Genomic DNA, 11,379 nt, shown 5'->3' on the forward strand with positions numbered 1-11,379 from the left:
CGGACACCCATGCATACCCCACAAGACATGTCACAGAGGTCTCTTCACAGTCCCGAGTCCAAAACAGACTATGGGATGCGCACAGTACTACATAGAGCCATGGCTACATGGAATTCTATTTCACGTCAAGTAACTGATGCAAGCAGTAAATTGTAGATTAAAAAAAAATAATAAAGAAGATAAAAAATACACCTTATGGAACAGCAGGGACTGTGAAGCAACACAAACATAGACACAGGCATACACACACATACACGATAACATGCAAACTGTACACACACGCACACATGGATTTTGTACTGTAGATATGTGGTGGAGCAGGAGCCTGAGGGCACACAGTGTGTTGTGAAATCTGTGAATGTATTGTTATGTTTTTAAAATGATGTGAACTGCCTTAATTTTGCTGGACCCCAGGAATATAATCAATACAAAAGTAAGGACTACTCCTCTAGATGATGCATCATGGGAGAATAAATATGTATTTAACTGTTTTTACAGGAACTTGAAAAAGTATTTAATGAGAGACGTGTCCACAAACACTGTTTTTCCATAATACCTATAGATTAATGGAAACTTCAACTAGTATAGAATTTTTTTATTATTTATGGACAAACAACAGCATACTGTTTTTATTCAAACAAGTTAGAATTGTTGAAAATGACCAGAGAATTTAATCCGGACAAATTTCAGTAATGAGAATTAGGGGTGTAAATTTTTACAAAATTCAGGCAGCAATCTAAAATGTATTTAAAATAAGACACTTTACCAAAAACTAGGCATCTTAGTCTTCAGAATGATAGTTGCTTTTTGCAGATGCGTCATGGTTTTGTAACTACAGACAGTTAAAACTAGTTTAATGAGCATCGCCCGGTTTCTCTAAAGCATATTGAAAAACCTGTAACAGAGAAACATGAAACTTCAAGGAGTGGGAGTCGGTACAGAGAGTTTATTGAGCAAACATACAAAGTACACTACTACATAAAGTGTTACAGGTCCTTTTATTATGTCCATGTTGTTGGATGTGTGTGAGAGTGAAAGTGTTTGTTGTAACAATGAGCTAGCCTAAACTAACAGCACCACCCTTCATACAGTTAACATATCAAGGGCAGGAACTATTGAGAATCATATAGGCTAGTAACAAGGCTGTCAGTAGAAGTATGTAACAGCATAATTGCTTTCTTTTGTCATATCTGAAAGGAACATTATCAAAGGAATGTAAAGGTAATACAGTAGGCTTATCGCGCATCATGAGCCAAGCCTGCTTTCGATTGGCCTAATTCAGACATGCAGGAGTGGGTTTCTGTCCTTGCCTGACAGGCTGAACACAGTCTTGGGAAGTTTCTCCGAGTCTCTAACGGGTCCTCTACTTAAGTGCCAGTAAACCTGCCACTGGCAGATGTCGTCCGGGAGATCGCTGTACGGCCCCAGCCAGTCGCTCTTGAGCCAGAACACCAGCCCTACCAATAAGCTATTGGCACACTCCAACCACAGGAGGTTGATGGCAATGTAGGCGGGAACCGCAAGGCCCAAGAGCTCACAGGCAACGCACATGACCAGGTATGATGCCCACGTTGTGCTGAATCCCAAAGTCAGTCCGAAGTAAAGGGGGTGACTCTGCCATTTGGTTTCCACCGCCAGTGCTTTCTCCTCGTTCTTGTCAGCCCCTGGCTTGCCGAACTTGGCATACCTGAAGCTCAAGTCGCTGTGCAGCGTTGGGTTGACGTCGTCCCTATACTCTGAGAGCCTGTTGGCCTCCTTCATCCACGAGGAAAGACGTTTGTAGTGCAGCATCAGCACACAGCAGATGGCTACGGAGATCCCCACTGAGAAATGTACTACAAACACAGACTCCTGCACCACGCACCCTAAAGCATGCCTCCCTCTCTCGTACTCCACCTCTATGAGGGTGGTGAAGGCTGAGCAGCCGGAGCGCACGCCGGCCAGCACCCACACCAGAAGTGTCAGGGTGCAGTTCCACAAGGTCCTGCAGGGGGCGGCATGGCAGGAGGTGTAGCGTGACTCTGTGGCGTAGTCCAGCAGCCCCAGGCCCAGCACGGGCAGAGGGAGTGCGTTGAACACGGCCGAGGCCTGCGCCAAGAGGAAGCACACGGACACTGGGGAGCGGTCAGGTCCTAGTAACCAAACGGCCACAACGGCGCATGCCAACGCCACGTCGACCAGGAAGACGGAGAGACCACAGACGCCCATGAAGGAGGTGTTAAGCCGGCGCAGGCTGATGAACAGGACCAGACAGTCCATGCCCACCTTTAACAGCAAGATGAACAGAAACTGGCTGGTGTTGTCCTTGATGCAGCTCCCTTCCTCTTCCCACGACTCAATGATGGCCAGCATGTTGAAACTTTTGCCGTTGAGACTGTGCCCAGCCCCAGAAGTAACCTATTGGGTCTGTGATGTTCCGGTCGACGTCACCATGCTCAGGAAAAAGCTGTTGAAGAGAGCGGAGCAGTTAGCAGTAATATACAAACAGCTTTTACCAAAAAATTAGACTGTTTCTAGTGTTATCAGTACTACCTGGCTTTTCATGACTCATCTACAGAAACAACAACACCTTATGGAAGTCAAAAATAAGAAACTTAAACTCTTCCTAATTTATGTTGGCACCAGTGTGAGCGGATAATATTTTTGGTATCTCAGATTGTTCTGGAAATTCTCACATTTCTCACAAAGACTTAGTGTTTTCGGAAAGTATTCAGACCCCTTCCATTTTTCCACATTTTGTTACGTTACAGCCTTATTCTAAAATGGATTAAATACATTTTTTCCTCAGCCATCTACACACACTGCCCCATAATGACAAAGCAAAAACAAGTTGTTAGAAATTTTTGCAAATGTATATCAAGATAAAGAGACCATTTATTTATGTAAGTATTCATACCCTTTGTTTCCATTGATCATCCTTGATATTTATAGAAGTTGATTTGGAGTCCACCTGTGGTAAATTCAATTCATTGGACATGATATAGACAGGTGTGTGCCTTTCTAAGTTCCCACAGTTGACAGTGCATGTCAGAGCAAAAACCAAGCCATGAGGTTGAAGGAATTGTCCGTAGAGCTCCGAGACAGGATTGTGTCGAGGCACAGATCTCTGGAAGGGTGCGAAAAAATGTCTGCATCATCGAAGGTCCCCAAGAACACAGTGGCCTCCATTCTTAAATGAAAGAAGTTTGGAACCACCAAGACTCTTCCTAGAGCTGGCCGCCCAGCCAAACTGAGCAATCGGGGAAGAAGGGCCTTGGCCAGGGAGGTGACCAATAACTCGATGGTCACTCTGACAGAGCTGTAGAGTTCCTCTGTGGAGATGGGAGAACCTTCCAGAAGGATAACCATCTCTGCAGCACTCTACAAATCCAGCCTTTATTTTAGAGTGGCCAAACAGAAGCCACTCTTCAGTAAAAGGCTCATGACAGCCTGCTTGGAATTTGCCAAAAGGCATCTAAAGACTCTCAGACCATGAGAAACCAGATTCCCTGGTCTGATTAAAGGAAAAAATAACTATTTAGCCTGAATGACAAGCGTCACGTCTGGAGGAAACCTGGCACCATCCCTAAGCTGAAGTATGGTAGTAGCAGCATCATGCTAGGAGACGAGTCAGGATTGAAGGCAGGATGAATGGAGCAAAGTACAGAGATCCTTAATGAAAACATGCTCCAGAGTGCCCGGGAGCTTGGAAGGTGAACCTTCGCCCCCAGTCTAACAGGTCAACGACCCTAAGCATACAGCCAGACAACGCAGGAGTGGCTTCGGTACAAGTTTCTGAATATCCTTGAGTGAGCCAGCCAGAACCCAATCGAACGTCTCTGGAGACCTGAAAATAGCTGTGCAGCAACGCTCCCTATCCAACCTGACAGAGCTTGAGAGGATCTGCAGAGAAGACGAATGGGAGAAACTCCCAAAATACATGTATGCCAAGCTTGTAGCTTCATGCCCAACTCTCAAGGCTGTAATTGCTGCCAAAAGTGCTTCAACAAATTACTGAGTAAAGGGTCTGAATACTTATGTAAATGTGATATTTCAGTTTATTTTAAAATTAGCCAACTTTTCTAAACCTGTTTTTTTCTTTCTCATTATGGGATATTGTGTGTAGATTGATTCCCCCCCTCCCTTTTAGAATAAAGCTGTAATGTAACAATGAGAAAAAGTAGAGGTCTGAATACTTTCCGAAGACACTGTATGTTGTGAATCGCCCATAAGTTTGTAAAATATAAATATGATTTCTAGGCCATATTTCCCAGCCCTAGTTTGAAGAGTATATTGCTACAAACAATGTCTTTAAAATAAGAAAAATCAAAAAGAGTAGTTTGAAGATATTATTTTATGTTGAATAAATTAATTTGAAAATGTGTATTTCAAAATCTATACATTGGCTTACTCCATATTTATGAGAATGTTATAATGACACCAATATGTTGCCTGTATCATGTACGATTCGTAGATCATAGGGTCTTACAGGAGGCATGTGTGTCTAAAAAGGGCCTAAAATTGCCAATTTTGATTATTCTTTTCTCAAAAATGGTTTGTGATACAAAAGTATGTTAAACGTCAGTCCTCCCAATGAAGTTCCTATGTGAGAATTCTCAGAACAATCTAAGATGCAAAAAATAGTTTCCACTCCCACTGGCGTGGAATCGCCCATGTAGCATGCCTCAACACTCATTGTTTGGAGTCCAACAACCTCAAGTGTTAGGAAATATAGTAGCCAATTATGTATGTTTAACTGGTGACAGCCTGAGGCTAGACAAAAGCTAATATTTCAGGTATGGCAATCCAATCCGTTTTACTATTCATTCCTATAAAAAACAGGTTTGTTTACGCGTAGGAGGAAATGCGTGCCTTCTTTTGATACAATGCTATTGCTTAACCCAGATATTTCCAGATACAGGAATCTTCAAAGATTGCACCCTTTTTTTAAGCTTATCAACTATCATGCTGATCTCAGGGAATGTTAGTCCTTGCATCCATAGCTCCATCTATGAATTTGAGCATGATTAGGCTACATTCAGCCAGCCTCACCCCTCAGCTTTATTGCAAACCCAGGGATAGGGCTGCCTTATACTTAGCTTTTTCATTGTCATCGTAAAACAATATCAATCCACATAATACTGTGATCTTTTGAACACTGCAAGTAGGCCTTACCTCTTAATCGTTGTGGGTAATCCTGGTCATGTATGTGTAGTTTGAGATCCAGTGGCAGCATCAACAGGTGTGTGCTTTACTCTTAGCAACAGGCTAGTAGTGTTTGACAAGCACTTCCTTATTATATGGTCATTTTACTGCCTCATTGTGGGTGGGTCTATTACCTGCTCAGGCTTTTCTGGGTGAAACTAGCCTTGCAACCACCCTGACACACCTGTAATTCTACCTGGCGGCTTCAACCACCCTCCATGCCCTTCCCTCCTCAGGTACAACCTTCTCTCAGTTTTGAATAGGCTGTTGTTGAGTTTTGGGTGGGGTGAAGATGAAGATTCATCACTAAGATCATGCAGAAACGTTTGTTTTGTTGAAGAGTCGGTGTGTCTTACAAACGTGCTCTTCTGCTGCGATGCCGATATGGGGACAACACTGTTCAAACCCGAGACGTCCATCAGGAATGATTCCTGTAAAATCGAGTATATGGTTATGGTCTAGAGTTCCATTTTATATTGTAGCCAACCCCCTCACCCCTCACGCTGTGAACTGTTGTTTTATAAATGCATGTGTACTGTAAATGTATGGCCTGAGCGGGGTAACAGGTTTTTTTTTATTATGGCAAAGTAGTTTGACGTTCATGATACGTGCTGCTAATAGGTTGGCATATGTTGGTTGGGCATTTATGTAATGGCCTATTTTGCATAGGAGGCTGAGGGCTATGTAAGGTGTGTAGGGGGGGGGAGACACATCTACTCTTGTCTGTTCAATGCAATAAAGAACTCCCTACCACCTCAGTGACCCAACCCCTGCATTAGAACAGCTAGAGGCCAGCCAGTGTTTGCTTGCTGATCCCTGTAAATGTTCAGGATATTATGGAGTCACGTGGTTTGTTTTGGTCCAGGTTAAGTGAAATGTTCTGTCTCCAAGGGGAACAAAGGCCAGGTCTAGATTTCTTTCTCAACCTGAACAAATGGTTAATTAACAGGGATGAAAGGAACACCTATAATAGGGTGTAAAAAGCCTGTGTATGGTTTATCCGGTATACATGGCTCAAAGGATCCGCTGGGCGATTTGAGGCAATTACCGAGAAAATCGAAGTGTGCTGGGTGTTGACTAAGTGGAGGCTGCTCCTGCACCGCCAATATTTGTTTAACAACACAGAAGCTCTCCGGGGATGCCTTGGGGACAAATGGCTCTTTTCAGAGGGGCTGAATTTCAAAGCTGTAGCACAATATTTGACATAAAGCAGGTTTTCAAAGAGTTTAGTTTGCTTCTTATTTTCCTTTTTTGCCATGGAAAATTTGAGTACTGGAGTTGCCCACCTCAATAACAGTATCATGACAACCCTACAGTTGGTACTGCTTAATTAATCCAGTGGGAACAGGTATTCATGAAGTAGCCTATTAGTCATTTAATTTGAGTAAAGTGTCTTACCATGTGAGTATGATATGATGACAAAATATTGTTGAATACAAGAAACCAGAAGTTCTTTGGTCAAACGATATAGATACTATGTTTTGTCATACATTTTACATTGCTTCCAGAAAACCATTTCTCATGCAGAACAATTAATGTAGTTAGAAATACTAATTGTTAAGCATACCAGAAAATGTGAATGTGGGCAAAAGCGGCTTTCGAAACCCGGTCGAGCAAGGTGATGACTATTGTGGTCTCCTGTCAATATTTGCATGTGGAGTGTTTACAGAAGTCAGCCCTTTTTGACTTACTGTTTTCCAGGAAGTTGGGAGAATGAAGGTAGAACTCTTTGCCGATGTGGTTCCAAAGACGGCTGAGAACTTTCGGTAATTTTACCTAAACAAATTTCATGACTTCCTAGTGCAAAATCATGCCCTGTCACATCAAGGCCACATTCAGTATGGCATAATGTTGTAGAATGTCGGATCGAAAATGATTCTGTAGAAGAGACATGCCTCTGACATATCTGCAATGTTTAGTAAATTGCACCATCCTGAATTATTAAAGATTTGTTAGAGATGATTAGTAGAGGTGATTTTTGCCCTTCCAATGAATAAATTATTTATTTTGTCTTTTACAGGCAGTTCTGCACAGGGGAATTCAGGTAAGGGCATCTCAATGGACACTAGAGTAGGCTATATATTGATCCCTGGTACACTTGCTGATCTACTCGCTCTGACCACCCAACTGTACCCATGTACTACCACAGTTACAAGCACAGTCACTATGAAAGGCTGTAGTCAGGAGAGATTTTATTGCTCACTTGACAAAAGTATCTATCAGGTTAAGGTGTTGGCTTTATAACGCCATCTACTGGAGCTGTAGAACCTTTCCCATTATCTTCCTGACACCTAACTAGCTATAACTAGCATAGTTCACCCTTGAAGAGAGTTCAGTATTTGATTTTTTTATCAAATGTACCTGCTGCATGTTCACTGGCCATGGTGTCCACTTAGTGGAATATGTGTATAGAGTGTTATTTTTTTCCTCTGTACAGGTGTTTTAATTGTGGTAAATGTCCCTTTTCACTTATTGTTTAGGCTGTTGAGCACAAATTTAAAGACAGTAGTCGGGCCAGTTCCTTTGAGATGTCAACTCTGCAAAATACAAAACCTGTGCACCCTAATAGGAGAATGGTAGGGAATCAGACCACAACCTCGATCTCTTTTCCTTTCGACTTGTTCTTTAGGCATTCAACCATTTGTGTTAATTGCTGTTTTTAATTGCAGTTTGCATAGTGATTTTCTGAGGGAAGGGAAACAATCCCACAGACAGCAACTCTAACATTCCAACTATGGAGACAAACAATGAGTCTTTATGATGACTATACAAGATATATTCAGGCATTCTTGGGGAAAAACTGCAAAAATAATTTGTCATTAGTCAAACTCTATTAGCTAAAAGGTAAACCCCTGGTCTATTTTACATCAGTAAATATTACTGTGATTTGAAATAATAAAAATGGAAAAGACGAGTACTTTATTCTAAAAACACTGAGTGTACAGTGTAAACACTGAGTGTACAGTACAGCTTTCCATGACACAGACTGGCCACGTAATTCCAGGTGAAAGCTATGATCCGTTATTGATGTCACCTGTTAAATCCTCTTCAATCAGTGTGTAGATGAAGGGGAGGAGACTGGCTAAAGAAGGATTTTTAAGCCTGGAGACAATTTGAGACACGGATTGTGTATGTGTGCCATTCAGAGGGTGAATGGGCAAGACAAAAGATTTCAGTGCCTTTGAACGGGGTATGGTAGTAGGTGCCAGTCGCACCGGTTTGAGTGTGCCAAGAACTGCAACGCTGCTGTTTTTTTTACGCTCAACAGTTTCCCGTTTTGTATCAAGAATGGTCCACCACCCAAAGGAGATCCAGCAAACTTGACACAATTGTGGGAAGCATTGGAGTTAACATAGACCAGCATCCCTGTGGAACACTTTCAACACCTTGTAGAGTCCATGCCTGACAAATAGAGGCTGTTCTGATGGCAAAAGGGGGGGGGGGTGCAACTCAATATTAGGAAGGTGTTCTTAATGTTTTGTAAAATCAATCTATTTTGAAACTCAAACATGGTTGAAAATGTATCTTGTAATCTGTTTTGACACTGTCACACATATACCCCTATCTGACAAGTGAGCCTAAAGGAAAAACCTACATGGTGATATTACTCTAGGGCAGCCATTCTCAACAGGCGGACGGACCGATGTCCGGATCTGGACCCAGAATGGGGTCAATAGGGACCACCACAGGTCCCGACAATATTTTGAAGGGGGAAAAAAATGATCAAGTAGCCCATGTTAGCTAGGTAGGTTAGCCTAATTTATTTAATCTAAATCTTGTAAACTAGTTAGCATGGCCAGATGATGTGCCTTGGGCCCTCGACCCCCAGGGGGCACTCAATTTTATTTTGTTGGGTCACTCGGCTATCATATGAACACACATAAGACATGGCAAAATGTTTAGAAATAAGATTTAAAACGGCTAAAATTCTATGCCAACGAGAAATTTGAACAGTATGGGGCTGCAAGGTGGGGTTTGTTACTACGCTGTTAAATGAGAATATCCATTCACACTTTTTCCACCTAGGAAATTCGTGTGTTCTCAAATAGTACATAGTAGTTGAGTACCCCTGCTATAGGGTAAAAGTGAATCCTTCGACCAGGATTTGCATGTACAGTACCTAGTGAGTCTACACACCCCTTGCACAGTCTTCACATTTTGCTGCCTTAAAATTTAAAATTATATCAAAAAGCACTACACATTTTCAAAGTGAAAGACAAATAATAGAAATGTTTCATAATCAAGACAGCTTTGTTATTTATTATTAATTAGGTCTTCACACCCCAGAGTCAATACTTGGTATAATCTCATTTGTCAGCCTTTACAGCTGTGAATAATTTTGAATAAGATTCTACCAAATCAGCATGATTCAAGACATCTGAGTGGAAACGTTGTCTAAAATGTGCTTTGCATACCATAATAGTTGGAATATCAAAATAAGTAAAATTGTGCTCCTTGTGTGGGCATTACTTTCTTCAACGGTAACATTTGTGGGTTACACTTTGCAAAAGCTCAGTAAATTTTGTTGGGAGTAAGTCTCTGATTTTCAAGCAGATTTAAATGGACCATTTAGTAACACTCAACACCTATTGGAAAGCTATTTTGGTGTGTCTTTGGCATAAAAATTTGTGTAATTGTCCCACTGAAAAATAACAATATAAACTCAGTAAAAAAAGAAATGTCCTCTCACTGTCAACTGCATTTTATTTTCAGCAAACTTAACATGTGTAAATATTTGTATGAACATAAGATTCAGCAACTGAGACATAAACTGAACAAGTTCCACAGACATGTGACTAACAGAAATGGAATAATGTGTCCCTGAACAAGAGGGGGGTGGGTCTAAATCAAAGTAACAGTCTTTTCCTCATGGATTGCACAAGATTTGCCAGTTCTTGCTGTGAGATGTTACTCCACTCTTCCACCAAGGCACCTGCAAGTCTTTGAGGGGAATGGCCCTAGCCCTCACCCTCCGACCCAACAGGTCCCAGACGTGCTCAATGGGATTGAGATCCGGGCTCTTCGCTGGCCATGGCAGAACACTGACATTCCTGTCTTGCAGGAAATCACACACAGAACGAGCAGTATGGCTGGTGGCATTGTCATGCTGGAGGGTCATGTCATGATGAGCCTGCAGGAAGGGTACCACATGAGGGAGGAGGATGTCTTCCCTGTAACGCACAGTGTTGAGTTTTCCTGCAATGACAACGAGCTCAGTCCGATGATGCTGTGACACACTGCACCAGACCATGACGGACCCTCCACATCCAAATCGATCCCGCTCCAGAGTACAGGCCTCGGTGTAATGCTCATTCCTTCGACGATAGACACAAATCTGACCATCACCCCTGCTGAGACAAAACCGTGACTCGTCAGTGAAGAGCACTTTTTTCCAGTCCTCTCTGGTCCAGTGAAAGTGGATTTGTGCCCATAGGCGATGTTGCCGGTGATGTCTGGTGAGGACCTGCCTTACAACAGGCCTACAATCCCACGGTCCAGCCTCTCTCAGCCTATTGCAGACAGTCTGAGCACTGATGGAGGAATTGTGCGTTCCTGGTGTAACTCGGGCAGTTGTTGTTGCCGTCCTGTACCTGTCCCGCAGTTGTGATGTTCGGATGTACCGATCCTGTGCAGGTGTTATACATGGTCTGCCACTGCGAGGACGATCAGCTGTCCGTCCTGTCTCCCTGTAGCGCTGTCTTAGGCGTCTCACAGTGCTGACATTGCAATTTATTGCCCTGGCCACATCTGCAGTCCTCATGCCTCCTTGCAGCATGCCTAAGGCACATTCACGCAGATGAGCAGGGACACTGGGCATCTTTCTTTTGGTGTTTTTCAGAGTCAGTTGCCTACCGTCTGTAAGCGGTTAGTGTCTTAACGACCGTTCCACAGGTGCATGTTCATTAATTGTTTTTGGTCATTAAGCAAGCATGGGAAAGAGTGTTTGAACCCTTTACAATGAAGATCTGTGAAGTTATTTTGAGTATTATGAATTATCTTTGAAAGACGGTCCTGAAAAAGGGATGTTTCTTTTTTTGCTGAGTTTATGTATTCAGAAGACTGAGACAGAGTTTTCTCTTACTTTTTAACAGGACTTTGCTCCTTTCATATTTCTTTTGATCCTGACAAACTCCCCAGTCCCTGCCGGTGACAAGAATACCCATAACGTGATGCTGCCACCACAATACTTGAAAA

General features: G+C 42.5%; 2 protein-coding genes across 6 annotated transcripts in view; one reads left to right on the forward strand and one right to left on the reverse strand.

Moving 5' to 3' along the window:
* ppih (peptidylprolyl isomerase H (cyclophilin H)) overlaps nucleotides 1-11,379 on the forward strand; it is a 35,661-nt gene that overhangs the window by 17,691 nt on the left and 6,591 nt on the right. For 2 of the 5 annotated variants that reach the window (XM_021615812.2, XM_036988067.1), the window contains exons 2-3: nucleotides 6,886-6,950; nucleotides 7,205-7,228. The exons of 1 other annotated variant lie outside the window; for it this stretch is intronic. In XM_021615812.2, the coding sequence (XP_021471487.1) occupies nucleotides 6,886-6,950; nucleotides 7,205-7,228 (89 nt within the window). Of the gene's footprint in view, nucleotides 1-5,325; nucleotides 5,421-6,885; nucleotides 6,951-7,204; nucleotides 7,229-11,379 lie in introns of those variants that run through there. 2 more of the 5 variants (XM_021615813.2, XM_021615814.2) reach the window with 2 other exon arrangements.
* si:dkeyp-100a1.6 (probable G-protein coupled receptor 160) lies at nucleotides 908-5,279 on the reverse strand. Its single transcript, XM_021615810.2, has 2 exons — nucleotides 5,155-5,279; nucleotides 908-2,446 (listed from the first exon to the last, which is right to left on the reverse strand). Exon 2 carries the CDS (start codon nucleotides 2,350-2,352, stop codon nucleotides 1,279-1,281), a length of 1,074 nt encoding a protein of 357 aa, XP_021471485.2. The 5' UTR covers nucleotides 2,353-2,446; nucleotides 5,155-5,279; the 3' UTR covers nucleotides 908-1,278.

The sequence above is a fragment of the Oncorhynchus mykiss genome, chromosome 9 (assembly GCF_013265735.2).
Source record: "Oncorhynchus mykiss isolate Arlee chromosome 9, USDA_OmykA_1.1, whole genome shotgun sequence".
Lineage (NCBI taxonomy): Eukaryota > Metazoa > Chordata > Actinopteri > Salmoniformes > Salmonidae > Oncorhynchus > Oncorhynchus mykiss.